The sequence below is a fragment of the Hoplias malabaricus genome, chromosome 15 (assembly GCF_029633855.1).
Source record: "Hoplias malabaricus isolate fHopMal1 chromosome 15, fHopMal1.hap1, whole genome shotgun sequence".
Taxonomy (NCBI): Eukaryota; Metazoa; Chordata; class Actinopteri; order Characiformes; family Erythrinidae; genus Hoplias; species Hoplias malabaricus.
This window is the reverse complement of record NC_089814.1, coordinates 17,727,854-17,750,578: the sequence shown is the minus strand read 5'-3', so window position 1 is coordinate 17,750,578 and position 22,725 is coordinate 17,727,854. Positions and strand designations below refer to the sequence as shown.

Genomic DNA, 22,725 nt, shown 5'->3' with positions numbered 1-22,725 from the left:
AGAGGGAGATGCACATGTGCAGTGTTTTCGTTTTCTCTCTTCTTCCTGCGGCTAAGGTGTGCCAGATGTGCGCTGGTCGCTATGGTCCCATCATGAGCTCTTCTTCTGCCTGGCCACTTCCCCACTGCCAGCATGAGCGTCCTATCACTGCTATATTCACCTAGAGCCAGCGACAGTGGGGGAGACTGAGAAGAAGAGAATAGCAACACAAGTTTCGGAGTGACTGTGCTGTCTGGCCTGCCTCGCCTGAGGCTGCTCCAAAGACAATTCCCTTCCCATTACGTGCTGTTGCACTTTTTCACACATTCATTTGGAACAAGATTGTCTTCAATCATCAAACACAGGCAGACGAAGCTCTTGTTGGGTGGTTGGGTTTTTTTTTTTTTTTTTTGTATTTTAATCTATTGTCTATGATCTCTTAATATCAGACACAGTAGATCAGAGCATCTCAGACAGAAGAATGGTATTCAGGATTGTAAAAGATAAATGATGTTGTAGAACTGCGTGTGGCATGTATCTGCATGCTCAGGAAGGTGCATCGCTGTTCTGTAAACTAAGTGTATCAGTTAGTGGTGTCTGATTTAAAGATAGAAAATACCTTGAACAAAAGTTACCATTGTGTTTGAATATGCACGTGTGGCCTTGTGTTTAGCACTTGGTGCGCCAGATGTTCCCAGGATGACAGGAAAACGTGACCATAGTACTTTTATGTGTCATAATGACCTGGCCATGATGATCTGTCAAAAGCTTCAACTTTCCGTTATCTATGTTACTGTAATGAAGGAATGACCCATTAACTAATAAAATTTATAATAAAATACATGTTTACTTTTGCATGGTTTGTTACAGTTTGTCAAGTGATCACAACAATACTTGTACTTTTTACATGAGAACTTCACACCATGTTCACACGAACCTATTCATTAGGGACAGCAAGCAGCTGCATGTGCTCTTGGCCCTGGTGAGTTGTGGAGAATATGCTGCAGTGCAGTTTGTTCTTTTACAAAAAATCAGAGGCTTGGAAAACACCATAATTGCTCTGTGCTGCCATGAGAATTTGTGAGATTGTCCCACACAATAGTTGATAAATGGTGGAGTTGTGTACCAGCAGGAAACGACTTCCAGTGTCAGTCGTCACCTCTTTCTTGTTTTGATTCGAAAGTCAATAAACATGCACACATGAGCCCCAGTAGAGGGCTGCTTGAATGGAAGGCGTAGATAAGGGGAGCTTCGACAATGCACTTGTAACAGATTCCTGGCAAATAACGTTTTTTAAAAGAACAGTTCGTTCACATTATTTTCACCTAATCACACTTCATGAATTCTCTCACACCCACAAACACCTCTCTACTCCTCTCACTGTCTTCCTGTCGTCCTCTTTTCTTCCCTTCTCTTTTCTTCCCTTCTCTTTCTTTCTGTCTTTTTCCCTCCTACTGAATGCTTCTTGGCAAATACAGTAAGAGTCAGTAACCATTCCAGAAGTCTGATTGCACTAAGGCATGGGGGAGGGTGTGGGGGGTGTGTGTGGGGGGGGGGGGGGGGCTCCTTACAGAAATGTTTATCTTTTACACGTTGAACATCTTGAGACGCCATCAGGGAAGTAGAAATGGAGGGAAAGATAAGTGATGGGGACTAAGAGGTCATTGTTATGAAGTGAATGGCTGTTTTATTACGCTGTTTAGATGGGATTGAGAGTGTGGAGTCTTGGCTCAGTGATGGGATAAGATGGCCATTATGAGGATAACGCCAGCCGCCTCGAGCATGATGTAATGAATGTTATCTCTCTGGATGGTTCACATTGTCTTTTACAATTGATTCCTGAGAAAGGGTGGCAGGTTTTTCAGCAGGAAACGTCACCAGAGTGTCGACTAAGACATAACACGATTAAGTATGACTGAGCAAACATTTGGCTGTATTTTAGATGGTTTAAATGATCTTTATTTAAACTACACAAGCATGTGCAGTCAAAAATACTTGTATGTGTAATGTATAAATTGCTCTGTACTGTGACTGAAAGAAATGGTATATACATTTTTTTTTGTATGTGGCCATTACTATGTAGAAACCATTTTGCTAAGAGAATGCATCACAACAGTAATCAATAGGTCTTATAGGCTGATTAAAATGTAAAAGTAAAAGTGCATTAGCTATTCAAATCAACTGAAATAAATAAATACATAATTCAGGGAGTGCAAAACATACATTTTAGAAGAAAGCTAAAATTCATCATGTAACATTGAAGACAATAACAGCTTTTTTTTCTATTCCACCTTCAGCTAGCAACCTAGTGTTTCAGCTAACTTAAGCTTTGTTTGTCAAACCAAGAAAATCAACCAAAGCAAATAAAATATGTTTAAGTACATTTTGAAGCTGTATTTGATGTATCACTTAGATTTGGGGAGAGTGGAAGATTATCCTTCCTTCCATCTCTCAAAACGCAACTTGTGCTGCTTGAGCAATGCTAACATGCTAATGTATTGTGTTCCCTCAGTAACCACAACGTTACCTCCAGGCTCCGGCCATGCCAGAAGATGCAACGACACCGAGAAGGGGTACTGCGTGAACGATGGCGAGTGCTACTTCATACATGGTATAAATCAGCTCTCCTGCAAGTGAGTCCTTTGCTTTTCCATTCTCTCCCTTCTTCTGTCTCTCAGTTTTATTATGAGGCCCCACTTGTTTGATTATAGCTAACAGCGGATCACATTGTTAAACTCTCATGTCTTTCTCTGGCTCTCTGTTATTGTCTTTGTCTCTTTCTTTCTTCAGTTTACACTTAGTCATCTGCTATTGTAAATTAATGCTAATTGATCTGCTTATCTGACTTGCTCATTTGCTGTTATTTTTACCTCTAATTCCACTTTTAGAATGGAATCCATAACAGAATATCTGCATATGTAAACATATGTAGCTCTTTTTAGACAGCTGTGTAAAAAAGTTGACTTCTGTGAGTATAATGGGGATTTTGGGAAGATGATTAAGAAGACTTGTTAAACCCATTGCTTTGTTTGGAGTACACAACCTCTTCAGCAGAAGCCAAATGGAATCCATCAAATCATCCATCTTATCCTATTATCTTCTCTTTTTCTTCTCTCTGTCTCTCTCTCTCTCTCTCTCTCCCTCACATTTTCACTTTCTCCTCTCTCTCGCTCTGTCTCTCTCTCCCTCTCTCTCTCTCTCTCTCTCTCTCTCTCTCTCTCTCTCTCTCTCTCTCTCTCTCTCTCTCCATCATGGGTCTTTAGCAGTACTCTTCCATGTCCCCCTAATCTCCAGCTTGTTTGGGACACAGCAGGTTGTCTCATTGGTGCAGATGTTGATGAGTGTGATTTGTCTCTCTAACTGTGTGATGTGCTTGGGGAAGAAAAGATGGCCATCTTGCCCCACACTGACAGGCCCCCTTTAGCGGGCTGGAGGGAACCACGCGTCAGGCCACTCCAAAATGCCATGTCATGCTGGTTTAGAGCTGGTGCAAATATTTACGAGAGGCTGAGGCCTCCCACAAGGTAAATAGGGCCCTTGCTTACATTTTCACTTTTGGAGGCGGAGGGGAAAGGAGGCGGCTTTTGCGCAGATGCTTTTAGGATCACTGAGGAGATCTTGTTTTGACCCTTATTATGAAAACAATCTACAGCTGACTAAGGGGATCAAGTAGCTTTATGCTTCTGCAGGAAGATAAATGGGGTCCATCGGGGGGTTAGCCGAGCTCCAGAAGCACATGTGTAAATGTATGTATTTGCAGTAGATATACAGTATGTGTCATATATGCTTTTACAAAACATTTCTGCAGGTGCTTGTAGATGTGTTTTAGTGGGAGAGCTCTTAGACAACTACATGCTGTGCCATGTTATGTTTGCACCTGCTGATACTGTCAGCCCAGCTGCAATATGAATGTATGTGTGTGTGTGTGTGTCTGTGCGTTTTTGTATGCTTGCTGTGCTGGCCACTGGAATACTGCTCTGCAAGCAAGCGGCGAGGACATGGCTGCAACAGCCATTCAATAAGCTGTGTACAAATTGGAGGGAGCAATAACTCAATTGGTGCAGCTAATTCACTCACGGGCAAGGCACGGGTCCAGAAAAGTCAGATAATGCAGTCGAGGCCTGCAGGGAATTGTTGCCCCAAAGCCATCTCATTCAATATAGGCCAGGCTTCCGTGGGTATTACTCACCGGCCGAACAAGTCGGCAGACAGCCTGCCTCATATTTATGCCCTGGCTTCTTTCACTTTGAAATATAAAGTTACACACACACAGAAGTGGCACAGAGGAAACGATGACCCTAGCTCTAATTATTTGTTTGCTGTGAAGGTAAAGATATGTAACTCAGGGTGTAGCATGTTGAGGCTGCCACACATGAAGAGTGTTGTCACGTTGTGTGAAGATACAAAAGCAGCAGGAGTCGAAGATGGAGCAGATTTATAATCCTGTGCATTATTATGGACTGCATGCCTGAATAGAGCAGTTTTTCTGGCTGAAAATAATAAATCAGTAAAGCAATCAGGACCAAGCAAAGTGCTCAAAATTACACTGTATAATGCAACAAGCAATACTCTAAAATCACAACAGAGTTCTTATTCTGTGGTTGGTTTCAGCTTAAGAGCAGAGATGCTATTCCACCAAGATCCACTGGCAGCTCTACTGGAATAACAGTGACTTGTGCAGGGTTATGGTGTCAGCCTATATTTTATGGAATGGAGAGTTTTTAAAGGAAAACTAAATAAGATTTGCTGAATTGGCTCTTGGGCTCCCCCTGCAGTTGAAGAGTGTAATATATTTGTACAGGACTGTTCAGAAAACAAGGTTGGTGAGAGGGGGTGGTTTTCCTATCCTCCATCCAAAGTTACATAGTGCAGCCAAGACAGAGGCTCTGTTCTCCCTATTACAGGTCAGTGGAGCATTACAGTGAATACTACCTAGTGTTCTTTAATGATGCAGCAGCCCATTGGCTGCAGTGTTAGTGTTGCAGTGATTGGCAGCAGATTCTTATTTTTTTATTTACATTTTTTCTGCCATCATCCATGAACCACCAAAATATAAACACAGCGTTAAGGATATGATGTATGATATATATTCGTCGCTGTCTGATTAAAAACACCATTTTTTGTGTTTTTCACTTTTTTAAATGTGTTAAATCTGTTCATTGCAGCTGATATCAAAATGACCAATGAAAAGCTGAAAAATCACACTGTTTCTTTAACAAGTATCTCCACTGGCTGCTAGACCTGTTCATCAACCTGTATCTCCGCCTCCCCATTCTCCCGGTATGTTTGAATGTCCGTGCTAAAGTTAACGACAGGTCTCACGTTTACTCACGTAATTCACGTAATTACTCACAATAAGGATTAAATTTGCTGATTTCGATGAAGTACATTGATAGACTCTGCTTTTGCTAAATCATGGATTCATAGCGGCAGTGTTAGGAGGATACGCTGCAGGCTGCGGCTACATGGACTTGGACGTGGCTCATTGGAATTCACTAAAAGAAACCCGCGTTCGTGCGTATTTGCTGTTTACAATACACACGCGTCCATTTTACATATTAAACATTTGGACCTGCGTCCAAATAAAAATATTTTTACATTTCTGAGCTGTAATGTGTATAAATCAATTTATCTGTGGTTTATTTTTACTGTTCCCGGTAAACATTTAGCCGTTGATTCAACGTTGAAATAACGTAGTAACTGCCGTCTAATCAACGTTCTCTTAAAGTTGAAAATGAAAGTTGAAAAGACGTCCAAACACAGACATTGAAAAGACGACTATTAGACGCATTTTGGACGTCCATTGACGTTATTAATTGGACCCGAAATAAATTACTTGTATAAAACGCGTTTTGGACGTCCACTGACGTTATCGATTGGTCACCACTTAACTAACTTATTAAGATGGATTTTGGACGTCCATTGACGTTTAAAATATGTCCTTGACGGACAGACTACTTTTAGACCTATTTTGAACGTCCAGGGACGTTCCTTGTTTACTGGGTTACCTTCAGAGAAATATAGTATTTCCCCATTCCTGAAAAACCTATAACCTCATTTCCCAAATTATTCTTTAAACAACCACAATTTAAAGGTTTCTATGGTTTCATGGGATCAATCCAGATGACGTTTTGATTTCAAACTGCACATGATATGTGTATGCTTAATTAAGTAAACAAATACTGAAGTGAGAATAGCCACAATTATGCCTTCTTGCATCTAATGGACCTCTGTGAAATAAAATAAAAACTGGAAGCACATGCTTCAGAACCCGGTGCAGAGTTAGAAACTCCTGCCACTTTAACCCCAGCTGCGTAATCTTGAGCTCTGATTGCAGCAGACTGTCTGTGGGTCTTGTTAGCGCATGGTGAGTGTGCTGGTGGAATGATTAAAGAAGGTGATTGAATCAGAGTGAGAGTCAGAGACAGGACAGAGACGCTTCAGTGCTTTCTCTGCTTCTCTCTCTCTCTCCAGGTCAGAACGGATGCCTCCTTGTATCTGGGTCAGGACACGTCTCCTCTGCTCTTTACAGTGCTCACGCTCCACGGTATAATGGTGACCCAGAGCAGGGTGAAGGACTAGGTGTAAGGATTGTTTCTATGAATCTCTCTGACTGCACTGAAAGAAGAATGCCGTAGCTGTTTGACCTCTGATATTTCTTCTTGTTCCTACTATGAGAGAAATTGTATTAAAGAAAAAAAAAGAAAACCTGAAACAAGCAGCTAATTCAGAAATGCAATAAATTGTTCACTTTCGCTTGTTGCAGATTGGTTTGAGCTAATGTCTGTCGGAGTGACAATGGTCAATTTGTGGTGGAGATGTAAGATGTAACATCATCCTGGAGCTGGAGTGTTCCTTCAGATCAAGAGGCTATTACAGTGAAAAGGAAATATACAACAAAGAAAACAAAACTGGGATCTTCAGAACCCAGACCTCAACACAAGTCAATGAATTTGGGAATACTTGAATCAGAGTGAACACTGGAATGGTGGGAAAATATTCCTGCATGTTTTGAAAAGCCCTATTTAAAGCTAGAGAAACGCATGGGAGCTGTTAAATTTGCTCACAGGAGTTTTGATTTTTTAATTTGTTTTCCATTTGGAGGCTACTGTAGTATATGTGCACGGAAGGCACTCACAGAGCAGATTTTCCAAACACTCTTAACAGAAAGGACAAGACCAGAAGGAGATAAAAAGTACAAAACATGGAGTGAACTAGAAGCAGTCAAGAGCTATCCAGACTGTTGATGAAGTGGGCAGGTGTCCCCATAAACATCAGTAGAGCCTTCAAAGAACTCTTGCCTGAGCTTCAGCCATTTACGCAAGACCAGGACACTCTCTGTAAACAAACTCCAAAGGAAGAAACAAACAACAGACATGCAGACATGCTAGACCTGGGGCCAACAGAACGTTTACGCAACACAATATACACTTCTGCGTCCAGACAACCAGGCAGCTAAAGATCAGTCTGGCCCCCATTCAGAACTGAGTGAGAAGAGAGTGGAGGACAAGCCCAGATGACCAGAGGCACAGGGCTGATGGCAAAGTGCATGTGTGTGTACACATGTTGGTCTCCGCTGATCTCTGACCCTCTTAGCCACATACTTATTACTTAAAACATGCCTACATTGTGGAGGGGAGTAATACTATCCTAGTCTGCAGTCCCAGACTACTCACCTCATGTCAATGGACTGTGCGCGTGTGTGCGTGCGTGTGCGTGTGTGTGATGTTTGCAGAATGGCTGAAGTTCAATTCTAAGAGCTCTTCTTATTTCTCAGACTCTGGGTAGCATCAACTAGATATGTAGAGCAAAGGTTCTTGGTGTGGCCGGCTGTGACACAGCTCTATTGAATCATCTAATTAGCCCTTCTTGAAGTCTGCACACCAAGGGGGACCTAAGAGGGTTACCTAGTAGGGTCTGTTAAGCTGGACTTTGGATGGTTTTCACATAGATAAAGTATGCATTTGAAATGACTCATTCTTGCCTTTCAAAATGTTAACTGTATTTATTGCTATTGCTGTATATTTTTATTGTACATTACACGGTTAAACCAATACATCCAACTGGATTGTACAATAGACAACCTTGTAGTCCTTTGAAGGTGAAATCCCAGTGAATGGGATAAAAAGAGTCGTTGTGATGTTGTGCTTCTTCTAATGTGAACTGTGGGGACTAAAGACAAGCCCCTCATTTGTATCTCTATTTACAGTGCCGGACCTGTGTTCCTGTGGGAGCAAAAAGACCATATTAAACATTTCAAAACAGACACAAGTATAGCACAGAGAAACAAGAATAGTGATTACTTTTGTGGAGAATAAAGGAAACTAAGTGAAAATGGCTAAAAAAACAGAGCTTCTACTTTTCACACCTCACGAGTAGGCCCTCACACAGCAGTTAGTGGTAGCTCACGCTCATTTAAAGGAACGGGCGCTGAAACAGAGCTGTGTAAATGGGGAGAACTGTGCTGGATTGTTTGATCTTGGTGGTATTTTGATCAAAGCATGACACTGACATTATGAAATTGTCACTTTATTTCTTTAACTGGATTCATGGTATTTTTATATCCATCCTTTCCTTAATAGTGTGACTATGATTGTTCAGAACAATCATTGTTGCCAAAAAAAAGAAGGGTTTAATTATTAGCTATTAGACTAGTGGGATGTGGATGTTAGAACATGGAAACAACCAAAATATTCTAGAAAATACATGTCAGCACCAAGGGCTTGAAAAGCACTTAGTGGAAAAGAGTTTTAAGGTCTCGTCCTCACCTTTTTTTTTTATCACCTCGTAAAATGGTGGACCATTTCAAGTCTTTGCATGTGGGTTACATGTGCCAGATCACAGGCTAACCCCTCACATCTCACTTTAAGTGGCCCTGAACGTGCCCCAAGAGGTGCGGGCCACTTTTAACAAGGCCCTGAGAGGGAGTTGCTTGGACGGTAAGTGGAGTTACAACCTCCTCCAGCTACAGGAGGAGAGGCAGCAGATCTCCAAGTGATGGGAGATAACATGCTCTCGTTTTCTGTTTGTCCTGCAAATTGAAGGTGGTGAGGCGCCATTCATCAGCCACTGCTGACTATGGCAGAGCTGTCTGAGTTAGCGGAATTAGCGCTGTGAAAACATTAGCTCCATAATGCTCATTATGCCCTGATGAGTGCTAATTTGTTTACCAGAATAACATGAATAAGCATAATTGGCCATCAAAGCCATGAATGGAAATCACGTCAGAATCACAGCATCCCGCACCAACATGATTTCAGCTCAGCCTTGGCTAGCAATGCTCCAATTCACCTAAAAATTGTGCACTTTTTTCCCCCCAAATTGTCACATTCTGTATGAGTATTAATCACATAACTCCAACAAATTGATTCTGTATTGGATTAGCTCTCTTCCCACATCAGTGTGCAGGACTGCCGGTGCATGAGAGCACATAAGGGCTGAAATGTGTAATGTATGGGTGTTTTGTCATCTTGTCCCCCTCTCCTTCCCCGCAGATGTCCGTCTGGATACTTCGGGCCACGGTGCTTGCAGCCAGAGCCCCTGCGGCTGAGCATGCCCAAACCTACTGAAAGTATGTTGACTTGAGAAGCGCAGCTTCACACAGAGGAGAGGTGTCTTTCTGGCACCACTGCTGTCCCCTTCTTCCTCTGGGGGGGCTCTATATCCCAGGACAGAATTAGTGGTGCCAACAATGGGACACTTCTGCCTCTGCTGTCCATAGTGCTACTCTTGTTCTAATTTCATGTTTTCTCTGCTTTTTCTCTTTTTCTTCCCGTCTCTCTCTCCTGCCCTCTCTTTCTTTTGTGGTTTCTTCTCTTTTCACAATGCCCCTCCCTGTTCTTTATTTCCCTTCTCCTTCCTCTTTCTCTCCCTCTTTTCTGTGGTTCTGTTTCTTTCCATCAGGTGTCCAAATGACTTTACTGGCGATCGCTGTCAAACCTACGTTATGGCCAGTTTCTACCGTATGTCCATTTCTTCTTCTATCTGTCTGTCTGTCTGTCAGTGTTGCATGCTGAACCTGGAAGTGTGGAATGTGCTCCTTGATAATCGTGGATGCTCTGCTTCTTGTTCTAACAAACTGAAATCAGAGTGTCACCCCATTCAGTTACAGATTCACCCCCATACCTTGCCTTTTAATGAAGCATTTTGTTACTTAAATCTTAAACCTGAATCATTAGTTAACATCATAGACCATATGCATGGTTCCTAATATGACTGCATGTGTAGAAAGTGAATTCCCAGTTTTAATGTCAGACCATGATTAGATGCATCCATTTGGTGTAATGTATGCAGTGTTGGATACGAAAAATATGTGACAAATGGATTGAACTAAAATATATTTAAACAAATAACAAGTACTTACTAACTGCAAATGTACATTCTACATCATTTCTAACTGAAAGCAAAATAAACAGAACAAATCCAATTAAAAAAAGAGGAAGTGGACAGCTAGCAATATGTTCAAGCATTATGTTAACATTAACTCTTAAAAATGTTTAGACAAAATTAAAAAATTAACAATAAAACCCTAATATCAGTGTAGTAAATATTTTTTATAAATGGCTCCAAAATTCAGTTCTATGAGAAATATAATTCCAAATTGGCATGTCTGGAGCCCACTGCGCCCAAAAACAATCACATCCTCTATTCAAAATATCAAGTTCAGGCAAGAGTACTGGACACAAATGGTCTTGTCGTTCGTTTGATCAAACATGCCAAAGTTGAATGTCATGCCACCTGTACACAAAGCATCTAAAAGAAGTGTGTCTAATTGCTGCCAATTAGCCATGATCCATAAGCAAAAGATTTTTTTAAGCTGTTTGAAATTGCATTTAAAACGATCATGACAGCTCTTTTTTATGCTCGCAAAGCATAACAGTCACATGATAACTTGAGATGATGCCATCTTCAGTGAAGCGAGCAGAATCATTTCTCTGGAGGCCATGCTAGCTTGACAGATCTGAAGATATGAAGTATGTGATTTTTATGAAGCTTTGTCTTCTGAAGCCAATTTACTAGTTCAGGGAAATGAATTTACATACTGTACACTCCTTTCTGGGTTTTCTTATTTATTAGCTCAGATATGCTACTTTCAAGACAAATGTGGTTCCTAGAACTTCCATTTAATTATTCTGTGGTGTTAAATAACTCCCTCACCATGGGGTAATATGCTTCAACCCCAGTCCACGGCAGCATCCGTACTGCGCGTGTCCATCAAGTGAGGAATTACACCCAGATTAAATAGGAGACGAAGAATTGGGCCTGACAGTTTGTGGCCCTGGGCTATTGGCTTCTACCTTTGGCCGCCCTTCACACTGAACCAGGCCTTTGTGCTCCCGTCAGCGTTGCTATGCTGGCACTGTTTAGTTTCAACATGACCCCTGTGTTAACACGTGTTTATTTGCAAAAAGGACAGCAGATAAATCACGGGCATGATTGGATATAAACAAATCCCTGTGTGGACGAAGAGCTTATGGAGCTGCGCGCACTTTAGCAGAGATTTCCTCTCCAAATAAAAGGATAAAAAGGTATAATTTATGGGATGTTGTTAAGGAGGCACTCAAAATGGCAAACAGCAAAAAGTATAATTTGACATAGGGCCTATTAACATGTCATGTTATATCATGACGTGGGATTTATCACTGCAGAATGGTTACCTTTGTTCAGGTCACCTATCAAGTCCTTGCACGTCAAAGGTGCATGGTTTGTTGGTACTTGCTCTGTCAACAACCTGGGTTTCTTTCTATGCTCCATAGTGGTGTTCCGTTTGGGAGGTCTAGAAAGAAGAGTCTTCCAACATGCAGGACAGCCACACAGGAATAGTGCTGGAATAGTGTGCACACCTTCCCCCAGCCCAAAACATGCCCTGTGTATGGCTTATTACATATACACCTAATCACGACTAATCATTGGATTTCACATCTTGCAAGAGCTGCAATTCAATTTATTAAAATCTTAAAATGTTGTCTTATCAAGCTTGGTAATTGCTTGCAGATGGAACCCATAAGGAACCATAAGATGTGAGATCACAAAATAAAATAAAAATTTACAACTTAACTTTAAATTCACAGAAAATAATAATAATTTAATTGACGTTACGATATTTTTGGAATACTGCAATTAGACAATTTCCCAGAATTTAACAGCCCTAACAGACATAGCTTTTAAAAATGTTTTTAGTGTAAACCACAGACACAATATATAGTATGGCATTAATTCCAAGATAATATTAGACGACTTGCAGTATTTTCTTGCCAGTTTATTAAACTTGATTATTGTATTAGTGGAGTAAATGATAATAACCACTTTATAAGTTCCTGATTGGCTGCATTAGATAGGCCGGGTTGGTGACCACGGCTTTAGAATTGTTACCTAATTTTTTACATTTACCTAATTGCGTTTTAGTTGTAAAAGTTTATCACAAACATTCCACATTAGCCTGAATTATTAGGCATGTGTTTGAAGATTTCCTTTCTAATATGCAAATAGAGCTTCATGCCAATGGAATCAGCTTGAGGGAAATGTGAAAACGACAAGAAATAAGAGTGCCCTCCATCTCTGTGTGAGCTCTGACTAATGAAACAGCATACACAGAGCCAATCAGACGTGATGTCACTTCCATTTGGAAGGCCCATCTGCATTTCTTAGTTCTCAGTGGCCGTGCAGATGGTTCTGTGAGGAGAACATGAGGGCCAACACACAGCACAGTCTGGATCTTCTGCCAGTTCTCACCCCAACTGACAATGTCCCTTTACCCCTGGTTGCCAATTAGAGCCATATCATGACATTAAAACTCCAGAGGAAGAGACAGGCTTGACGTGGCTGTGTGAAAGCATAAATTGCCTGTGGTTTCTGAGAACACTTGGGGACATGACGGCCTCAGACATACAGAAACACATGTAGTTCCTTTGAGAAGGGGAGTGCTGTTGGTCCTGCGATCAACCTAAGACATCTGGGCCGCCTCATCCAGCCAGGGCTGAGGGAAAGTATGTTGTCATGACAACAGTGGGGATTTGCCGCAGCTCATGTCCAGCACATGTGAAGCTGCCCAGAGAAAACGCTATGGCCCCAGTGCTGCAGCCCATTGACTCTCTCGCCACCCACAAGAGACACTGGATTATTACATCGGATGTTATGTCGCTTTGCTGTTCCACATGGGTCATGTTCAGATTTCTCCAAAAGCTCCAGAGCCCTCCTCAGCAAACTAGAGACAGTTTTATAGACCACTAAAGTTGAGACATTTCATAAAATGCAATAAAAACAGGAAGCTGTGATTTGTTCATTTTTCTTGAGCATTCATTTAACTGACAAATTTACAAAGAAAAAAAAAGATTTCCAATGTTTTCACTCATTAACTTGACTTTGTTTTGTTTTTGAATTTGATGCCTGCAACAAACCACAAAAATATGGGACACCACTGCAACCCTGAACAGGATAAAGTGGTTAAGGAAAATAAATGAATGAATGCAACACATTCAACAATAAGCAGCAGAATTGGTAACAGATGAGGGTGTCATGTTAAGTTATTCGCCATGATTACACAGTACCAATCAAATATATGGACATGTAATCATGTAATATGTAATTATAGAGAAAGGTGATATAACATAGTGGTAAACATGCATCTGTTCCGATGTTTTTTGTTTGTTTGTTTTTGTATTGTGTTGCAGGCATCAGATTCACAATTTGTTTATATTTACAAAATACAGTGTGGCCACTGAAAACACTGGAATACTTTCCTTTGTGCTTTTGTCAGTTAAATAAATATATAACAGAATTAACCCATCACAGGTTTCTATTGCATTTTGCAAAAAAATAATGAGGTTTAATGTCCAGCTGCAGTATTGGGACACCAGAGAAATGCTTTTGCAATCATTCGTTCATCTATTCATTCATACATTGTTTGTAACCACTTATCCAGTTCAGGGTCGCGGTGGGTCCAGAGCCTACCTGGAATCATTGGGCGCAAGGCAGGAACACACCCTGAAGGAGGCGCCAGTCCCTCTGCAATCAATCAGTGTAGTAATAAAAATGAATTTATTAATCAGGGCAAGGTGTGCTTTAACACCTGAGGCACCTGAGATTTTTGTTATTTAAAATGTTTTAGGTCTTTATCTGAGAGTAGCCATGCAATAAGCCCATATAATACAGCTTTGATCCTTTTCTGCCTATGTTTCTCTCCATCACTGTCAACAAGTAGCTTGTCTTTATTGATATCCTGAGGCAATCGAATATAGCACTTTTCATAATATGCGCTATGGCAAGTACAAAGGCTAAATAGCTTTAGCCAAGCTAATAGTTTATTAGTAGCTAACAGTTTAGACAGTTTCAACTTATGACAATCATGTTTATCACTAAAAGCTTCATGCACATGATACAAAAGCTGTATTTAGTCTATCCTGTCCAAGTGAACAAAAAAAAAAGGAACCTCAGAATGATTACATTATATTATTATGCAATGTTTATTCTACAATATTTGAGTTACACTACAACATTTTTTCAACATTCTGTGACACTTGAACAAACTTACAATCCTAACAAAGCAGTTGCTAGGGTTGAATATTTTTGTAGGTGGAGCATGGACAACGCTTGCAGGCAAAATAAATAAATAAATAAATATGTATTTTTCCCAAGAAGCTAGGAAAATTTACATTATCCAGAGTTATTTTATACAATTCAACAACATGGATATACAGGGATCTTAGGATTTTTTCCCCATACAAACAAGGGGAAGGCTCAGTCTAACACACACACACACAGATGTGAGCACAAGCTGCTTCCTAAGACAGGTTTTATAAACACAGTGTATGTGTTATGAACATAAAGCAGAGGCATTTGCAAGTAGTTAGTATACAACAGATTTTACCATTATGCCAGCGGTCAGTATGCAGCTGTCGGTATGTAACAGCCTTTTCAAAAAAAGAGAACTTTGAATTGTATGAATGTTTGTAGTTCAATAATTTATTTAACTTTCTCAACAAATTTACTTCTACAATTATAGCCGTGCCTGTCCAAAACAACTGCGGTGCTTGTCTTGCAAAGATAAAGCCAACACCACAAAGAAAACACAACCAAGATAAACCTAAACATGACTTTGATTGATAATAAATACAACAGCATGTTCTCACTAACGGCTATCGGATATAAGTTTGCGATTAACTCAAAAATGTAGGTTGAATTTTTCATGTCTGTAATTGTATGCTACAGCTGTAATTGTACCCTACAGGTAAGATTTGTTTAAGAAAAAAATATGTATGTTGGTGTAGTTGCATTCTTGAATTCCTCTTGCATTTCCACTGTTTAGTTGCCCTGCCTTTAATGTGATAATGAGCTTTGACATAGAGACAGTAGATGAGCTAAAATGTATAATATTAACATTAACTGCATATATAAATAATCAGAAACATTAACTTTGGACATATGCATTAAAGGCATTCATCGATGTTCCTACATATTAATGGCATATTACAATGGTTGTGCATATTAATTTTAACTGTATAACAAGTGTCATGCAATTTAACTTTACTTGAATATTACAAAGATCGTACATATTAACTTCATCTGCACATAACATAATGTTACATTACATAAGTTTAACTATGTTAGTGACACCTTTTAAAAACTAACAAACTTCAAACAGAAATGAACCCTAATTTACCATCCCAGAATCCTAACTAATTTACTGACAATGTATAAGATGAAGAAGATTCCCCTCCACGGCCCCCGCAGCCTCTTCTTCCTGCTAATCCAGAAATGTGTTCTAGCATATAGGGCAGCGTGTGGTGTGCTTGCCTGCCCCTGCATGCTCTAACAGCTTGCTGTTGACATAACTTTCAGCTGCAACATTGTGCTTCTCTTGCTGCCTGACTCATTCCCTCCTAATGTCTCCAACCTTCTCACGCCACTCACATAAAGCTCATATGTGCCAATGTATGTTGGAGTATCTTTCTCTTAAACTTTGTGCTTTTTTATCTCTCTTGTGTTTTTTATACCTCCCCCCCCTCCAACTGTCGCCTTTCTGTCATGGCAGAGTCTCTTGGGATTGAATTTATGGGTATGGAACCGTCCCTTTCTAAAGCAGAGCTGTTTAGGCCCCTGCTGCCTTTGCCGTGCCTTCATCGCCTCTCTCTGTGATGGACTCTAAAGCAAATGAACACATTGATTAACAAATCAGTCTGTCCATCAGCACAACCCCTCTTTCCCAGTGTCAGCATGAGGATCTGTATCTGCAGCCCTTGTCCCATTGGGGAAACTTGACAGAGGGTTCAGATGGCCTCTTTGTCTTTTTTTTCCCCCTCGCTCTAAATGAACCCAGGGAAGATTTTCTCCTTGCGCTTACAAAGTGCTGCATCAGAAGCAGTTTTACAGTGAGCAGGCGGAATCTGCTTAAACAAGTGTTAGAGCCACAATTTGGCACCTGTCTAGAACTGTAGGTAAACTGTTCGACCGGTCTTCCTAAAGCTGCATGGCATCTGCATCCGTCTTTCTGACACAAACCCTGTTTACACATTCACAAACACTTGACCTAGTGTATATCGAAATGACATTACATGACTTTAATAACACTACATAATGTCACATCATCAGTATTGTGTTACAGTGATGTACACTGAGCTACAGAGTTATTCGTCATGAAGTGTTTCCAGCAGGTGTTATCACGCAACGCAGAAAAACAGCGTTACCCTAATTAATAAGCAAATCTGGGGAGTAGGGTCATGCACAAACTCCTCCCCACAGCCCTATACACCCTCCAAACTCATGTCATTCCTGCATCGGACGAACTCGCTCCCACCTTTGCCCCATCTCCAACCTTTGCGTTCGTCTATACAATGGAGTTGGGCTTTGGCTTCACACACACTCCAAATCCGCCCGAATATCAGTAAAAAAAAATCACATCACATATCTAACAACATTAGAAACACCCACCTGCAAAATGCGAATTTATTTTCAGATCATTTTCAGTGTAAAATTGCACATACAGTTCTACACAGATTATTTCTACAGGCACATTTCCTGAAATGACTCCTAGCTAAAGTTAAGTTTCTCCATACAGAGGAACTAAATCAAGTATAGAGTTCCTGCCGTGTGTTGCCTGCCTTCTTCAAGGTTAACATGATGCAGTGTTGACATGCGTAAGCCTTGGCCGCTTTGTGTTTACCTCACAGTAAACATTACGAGTGGATAGCTTCAAGTGAATTTGTTTGTGTACACTGCAGTAGTGTTAACACTGCTAAGAGTGCAATTATGTTCCACCTGGTGAGTTTAGACCTAAGTTGTGTCACCTGCTTGTCATCCTCACTCACGCAAGTCTCCTCATCAAAGCTTCCTCAGCCACCGTTTGATTATGCTATTAGACGTCATTCTTTTTAAAAGCCTGCCTTGTTTACCAAACACGAGTCCTGCTCTCTGAATTATACCTGAGTCCTACTTTGCTTTGATTTGGGAAGTGGATGCTGGACTGCGTCTCAACAGCCCTGCATTCCCACATTTTCGAGAATTCTCAGTAAAAAAGGGGATGAGAGCTGCAGATAAGAATCGTTTCTTTCCCTACACATGCTCCTGGTTCCTCTCTTCAAACATCTCCTCTCTGTTTCTCCACTCTCATTGGCTCCCTTCTCTTTTCATTTGCTTTCTTGTCTCCTATCGTCACTTCTCTTCTTTTCTCTTTACTTTGTCTATACTCATTGCCTCCGTTCTTCTCTTTTCTTTTGTTCTTGTCTCATCTTGTTGCATCTAGTCTCTTCTTTTGGTCTTTTCTCTTTCTCTCCTCTCATTGCTTATCTTGTGTTTTGGGTTTATGTCTCTTGTCTCTTTTCTTGTTTCGTCTCGTCATATCTCGCCCTGTTTTTCCTTTCTATTTGTTTCTTCTCCACTTTTTTCTGTTACTCTTTGCCCTCTCTCTTTGTCCTCTGTGCACTCCTGCTTGTCCTCCATGTTCCTATTTTTGTTTGATCGCCTTTTTCGCCGTTCTCTCCCTGCACCCCTGAGATTCTTGCTGTTGCTTGGTACTTCAGTTGAAAATTGGACATCGTCTTTTGTTTTTTGTTTTGCTCTTCCTGATTTTGTTTGTCTCCCTATCCTCTGTCATAAGTAGCATGCCAGACTCCATTAGCAAGCTAATTAAGTTGTTTATATGACCTTTCTAGAATGACCTGTTTTCTTCTGTTACAGCCTCTTTTTTTCCCTTGAAAATGACCCGATGGACAATACACACATATTTTTGCCACCTGCAGAGTGGACTGGAGTTTAGAGAAGAAGGAGACAAAAATTAACATACACACTTGAGTCACACACTTGCAGAATTAGCCCCGAGAGCCCCTGGTTCCTTTCTCTGGCTCTACACTTCACAGCCGCTCTTTAGTGTGGAACGCAACACAGCTGGATGATATCACTATTAATTATTAGACATTTCCCCCATGCTTCTACCTTCCTGCAGCATGGCCCCTAATTCTTCTTTGATGAAGTCCATGTGACCATTAAACGGTTTATTTCCCAGGGAAACACAAGAGGCTGAAATATAGGCTTTTTTACATTTTGGTTGCTAAATCTGATTTGTAGTACCATTTGAATTGTACTCAACTTTCAACATGCTTTATGGACAGTTAAGTTTCCTTTTTTGAAATGCTGTATTTGTGGTTGTGGCAATAAAAAAAAAAAGAGCTGTAATTAGCTTCACCACTTAGAGACCTGACCTGCAACTCTGATGGCAAATGTTTTGTTATGTAATGTCCATTAATCTGGCTTGAATTATTGAGCCTTCTGTATTTTTGCCAGTGTATCCTTAAGCGAATCAGCTCTTGAATTGGCCTGAATCACAATGCCCTCCAGTGGACAGAAGCATTATATGGCATCAGAGAGGCAGGTTTCATCAGAGCCTTCAGGGATTCCCTTTAGCATAGGTCCAGCCACCCTCGCAGCCATGGTAATGATGCAAATTATGGCTCACACAAGCACTTTCCACTGCTGAGCTGGCCCATTAGAGACAAGTGGGGAGGCCTAGGCATGTTCCACTACTGTGATTAACCCTCATCCCCTTGCAGCTAATGACTGTGTAGATCTTGCCTCCGCTGCAGAACCTGAGTCATCCTGCACCTAGACAGCGCTCTTGGGGCCCTGGTTCTAGCAGAGCAAGAGCACAAGGTGGTTTAGGCCAAACTGGTGGTTTTATTATTACAGCTGCGGTGGAAAGTGTTTAACAGGGGTTGGATGTGAGGAGATTTAGAGTGAATTTGAGAGGCTAAATATATCTCTGGTTGTACTTTTTCTGGTGGTACAGAAGCGGAGGAGCTCTATCAGAGGAGAGTCCTGACAATCACAGGCATCTGCGTGACTTTGTTGGTGGTGGGCATCGTTTGTGTAGTGGCCTACTGCAAAACCAAGTGAGTAACACAGTAGAAATACATGATTAATCTGGTAAAATATTATTGAGGTACTATACTCCCTTGTACACTCTTAAAACAGTCTCCGGCTTAGATTTTAACTCTTGGCTTTGTGATAATGTTCTCAAATTCTGATCCTGATTCTGATGTTCTACGAAAATTGAAAAGTTCTTTGAACATAACCTTGTCACATCATTTACAAAATCAAAATGAAACCAGAAGCGCTGCTCGGATTTGACCTCATTTGGTTTTAGGAGTGTACAGTTTCTGTCATTATTGTGTGTGATGTGTATTTGTGTAACTCTTGGCTGGTGTCTGAGAGAGTGACACTGCCTCACTATAGCCTCCCCCCCAGGAAACAGAGGAAGAAGATGCACAATCACCTGCGACAGAACATGTGTGTGGATCACCCCAATCGCAACCTGGCAAACGGCCCCAACCACCCAGGCCCTGGTCCTGAGGAGATACCCATGGTAGATGTATGTCCTTTAGGCTGGAAATGTATGCTATGCAAGTACTCAAATGCAGTAAATTCAAGAGCTTAACAAAACATTAAAAATATGTCACAAGTTGAATTCTTGATCAAATAAAACAGGGTTAAACAAAATAAACCAACATGCATATGTCTACTTGTTTTAGGTTCATTAATCTATTCTGTAATGACTTGAGTATTTAAACTGCTTCCAAATGTTGAAAGACATAAAATCTGTTACCACTATGTTTTATACCACAAAACATGAATTCTGATATTTTTAAACGCTACAGTAAAATACAAACACATGGAATATGTAGCGCAGAGTGTGTTGCCTTATGCATTTTTGTACTTGTGTGGGGTATGTTTCTGACCTTATATTCCATTAACTCATTTTCAGCTGAGACTTGTGTGCAGAACAGCTGACAGAGTGTGTTTATTCATTGCAGTATATCTCCAAGAACGTTCCGGCCACAGAAAGAGTGATCAGACATGGAGCGGAGGCGTCATTCTCCGGCAGCCGCCAGTCTTCCAGATCCCACAACTCCTCCACCCGAGCCCACTCCTCTACACACAGGTACGGCTGCCAGAGCACACTCCATCCCTCCAGTGCAGCAGATGTGAGTGTGATGTGTGTGTGTGGGTGTACCGCATGCCTTTGGCCTCTCAGGCTCATGGAGGTCATGCTCCATTTGCCCTCTACCTGAGTCCTATGACTGTTTTACGCTTACTCAACATTCCTTCTTCTTTGCTTCCCCCACTGGGGTCTGGTATGGAATTCCAGCATAGATCCCTCTTCCAGACTCAAAACAGCAAATTGTTTTTCACTCTGTTCTGAATGAAATACATGCAGCATTATTGGGATTGTAAAAGGAAACTGATTCAGGGCTTCTAGGAAGAGAGTGCTGTAACTCATAGATATCTAGAAATATTACTATCATTTTGCATAGACATATGCTTGGGTTTTCCTCCCACACTCAAAAAAGCACATGCTAGTAAGTGAACTGGATGTTCAAAAGTGTCCATAGGTGTGCCTAATAATTCTGGGTAGGCTCCAGACCCGCCCTGAACTGGATAAGAAGTTACAGACAATGAATAAATTATTGAATAATAAATGTATTTATTGTTACCTAAATATTTATTTACTACAGTGTAACCTAAGATATACTACTGTTTACTTTTGAATTTTCAGATGTCTAATAATTATCCTGATTATAGGCTAAATCATTGTTTAATTAAGTTTACACTAATGTCATAGTAACTTCCGATGTATAAAAACCATCCATAGTCAGTTCAGTATTTGTACTTATTAATAATCTTGTGGTTGGATGCAGTCAAATCCTCACATAAATGTTCCAGCATCTTGTGCAAAGCTTTGCCAAACAAACAGAGGCTATTACTGCAGCAAAGATAGACTGAATTCCTATTAGGTGTCCACAAACTGACATGGTGTTTTGTATGTAGCTGAGTTGAATACTTGTTACATGAACTTCACGTGGTTTATGTCAGTGGACCATCTTGACCCTGGAGTACCCCAAACTCTCATCATACTCTCTCTGTTTTTCCCACTCTCCCTCTCTGTCTCAGACACGAGGAGAGGACGTGGAGTCTGGAGCGGACAGATAGTGTGCTGTCAGACTGTCCATCAGGCATGCTCTCGTCCTCCGTGGGGACAAGTAAGTGCAGCAGTCCAGCGTGTATGGAGGCACGGGCGCGGCGGGCCGCTCACTGTGGTTTCCCCGAGCCCAACCGGCCACATCTGCAGTACGGAGACTCCTTTGATTCACTTGGTGACTCTCCGCATAGCGACAGGTGTGTATGAAACCCCCAACTTTACTATCAGGGTATATACAGTGCACACAGTGTTATTTAACTGTACAAATAAAATAGTCAGTGGCAAATATGTACAAACAGCTGAATGGGGTGAGAAAAATAATCCGTTCACATCAAACTTTGTTCACACTACCATAATTTGTCCACACGTACCAAATATGATTTGGATGAGCAGACTGTAGCTTTATTTACATATACTCTGTGAAATACAACAAAATGAATCTATTCATTATCTGTAAATCAGATGATGTTACCTGTTATCCAGTTCAGGGTCCTGGTGGATCCAGAACCTACCTGGAATCATTGGGTGCAAGGCAGGAACACACCCTGGAGAGGGCACCAGTCCTTCACAGCAACACACACACATTCACACACACACTCACACTTACGGACACTTTTAAGTCGCCAATCCACCTACCAACGTGTGTTTTTGGACCATGGAGCACCCGGAGGAAACCCACTCAGACACAGGGAGAACACACCAAGCTCCTCACAGACAGTCACCCGGAGCAGGACTCAAACCCACAACCTCCAGGTCCCTGGAGCTGTGCGACTGCGACACTACCTGCTGCACCAGCATGCCACCCATACAACCAAGTGCTGTGTGAAAATATAAAATGCAACAAATTCGCACACTGGCAAAGTAAAAGTTCTGGGCCCCTTTACTCTGTAATGTATATAACATATCTATTCCTTGCAATAGATTGCATATCATTAAAGCAAAATAAATGTCAGTAGAGACAGAGATAAGAGAAATGACAATTCATCGCAGCCCTAACATCCACAGTTCAGCTTAGGACAAGCTTGTTAATGAGCTGATGAGTTGAGTCAAGTGTGCTACAGCAGGGAAAACACAAAACACAGGGCAGGGGTATTCCAGCACCAGGCTAGCGGATCACTGGGCTAGCGTGATAGGCTCCAGTGTGTTCAGAAACATGGTAGTTAGCATGCAGCTGTGCAGGCTGGCCCTGAGAGAGGCTCAGTGAGGGTAGAGAGGTCAGGCTGGTCCCGCTGCTCCACATTCACACTGTTTGTGCCGGAGCACAGAGAAGAGCTAGCCCA

The 22,725-nt window shown here is 41.2% G+C and overlaps 1 protein-coding gene across 4 annotated transcripts in view; it reads left to right on the top strand.

Annotated features, from left to right (window-relative positions):
* nrg2a (neuregulin 2a) overlaps positions 1-22,725 on the top strand; it is a 136,909-nt gene that overhangs the window by 104,551 nt on the left and 9,633 nt on the right. Inside the window, exons 4-10 of one of the 4 annotated variants that reach the window (XM_066645507.1) lie at positions 2,492-2,612; positions 9,883-9,941; positions 16,010-16,033; positions 19,256-19,358; positions 19,714-19,831; positions 20,280-20,407; positions 21,418-21,642. In XM_066645507.1, the coding sequence (XP_066501604.1) occupies positions 2,492-2,612; positions 9,883-9,941; positions 16,010-16,033; positions 19,256-19,358; positions 19,714-19,831; positions 20,280-20,407; positions 21,418-21,642 (778 nt within the window). Of the gene's footprint in view, positions 1-2,491; positions 2,613-9,882; positions 9,942-16,009; positions 16,034-19,255; positions 19,359-19,701; positions 19,838-20,279; positions 20,408-21,417; positions 21,643-22,725 lie in introns of all 4 variants that reach the window. The other 3 variants (XM_066645506.1, XM_066645503.1, XM_066645502.1) reach the window with 3 other exon arrangements.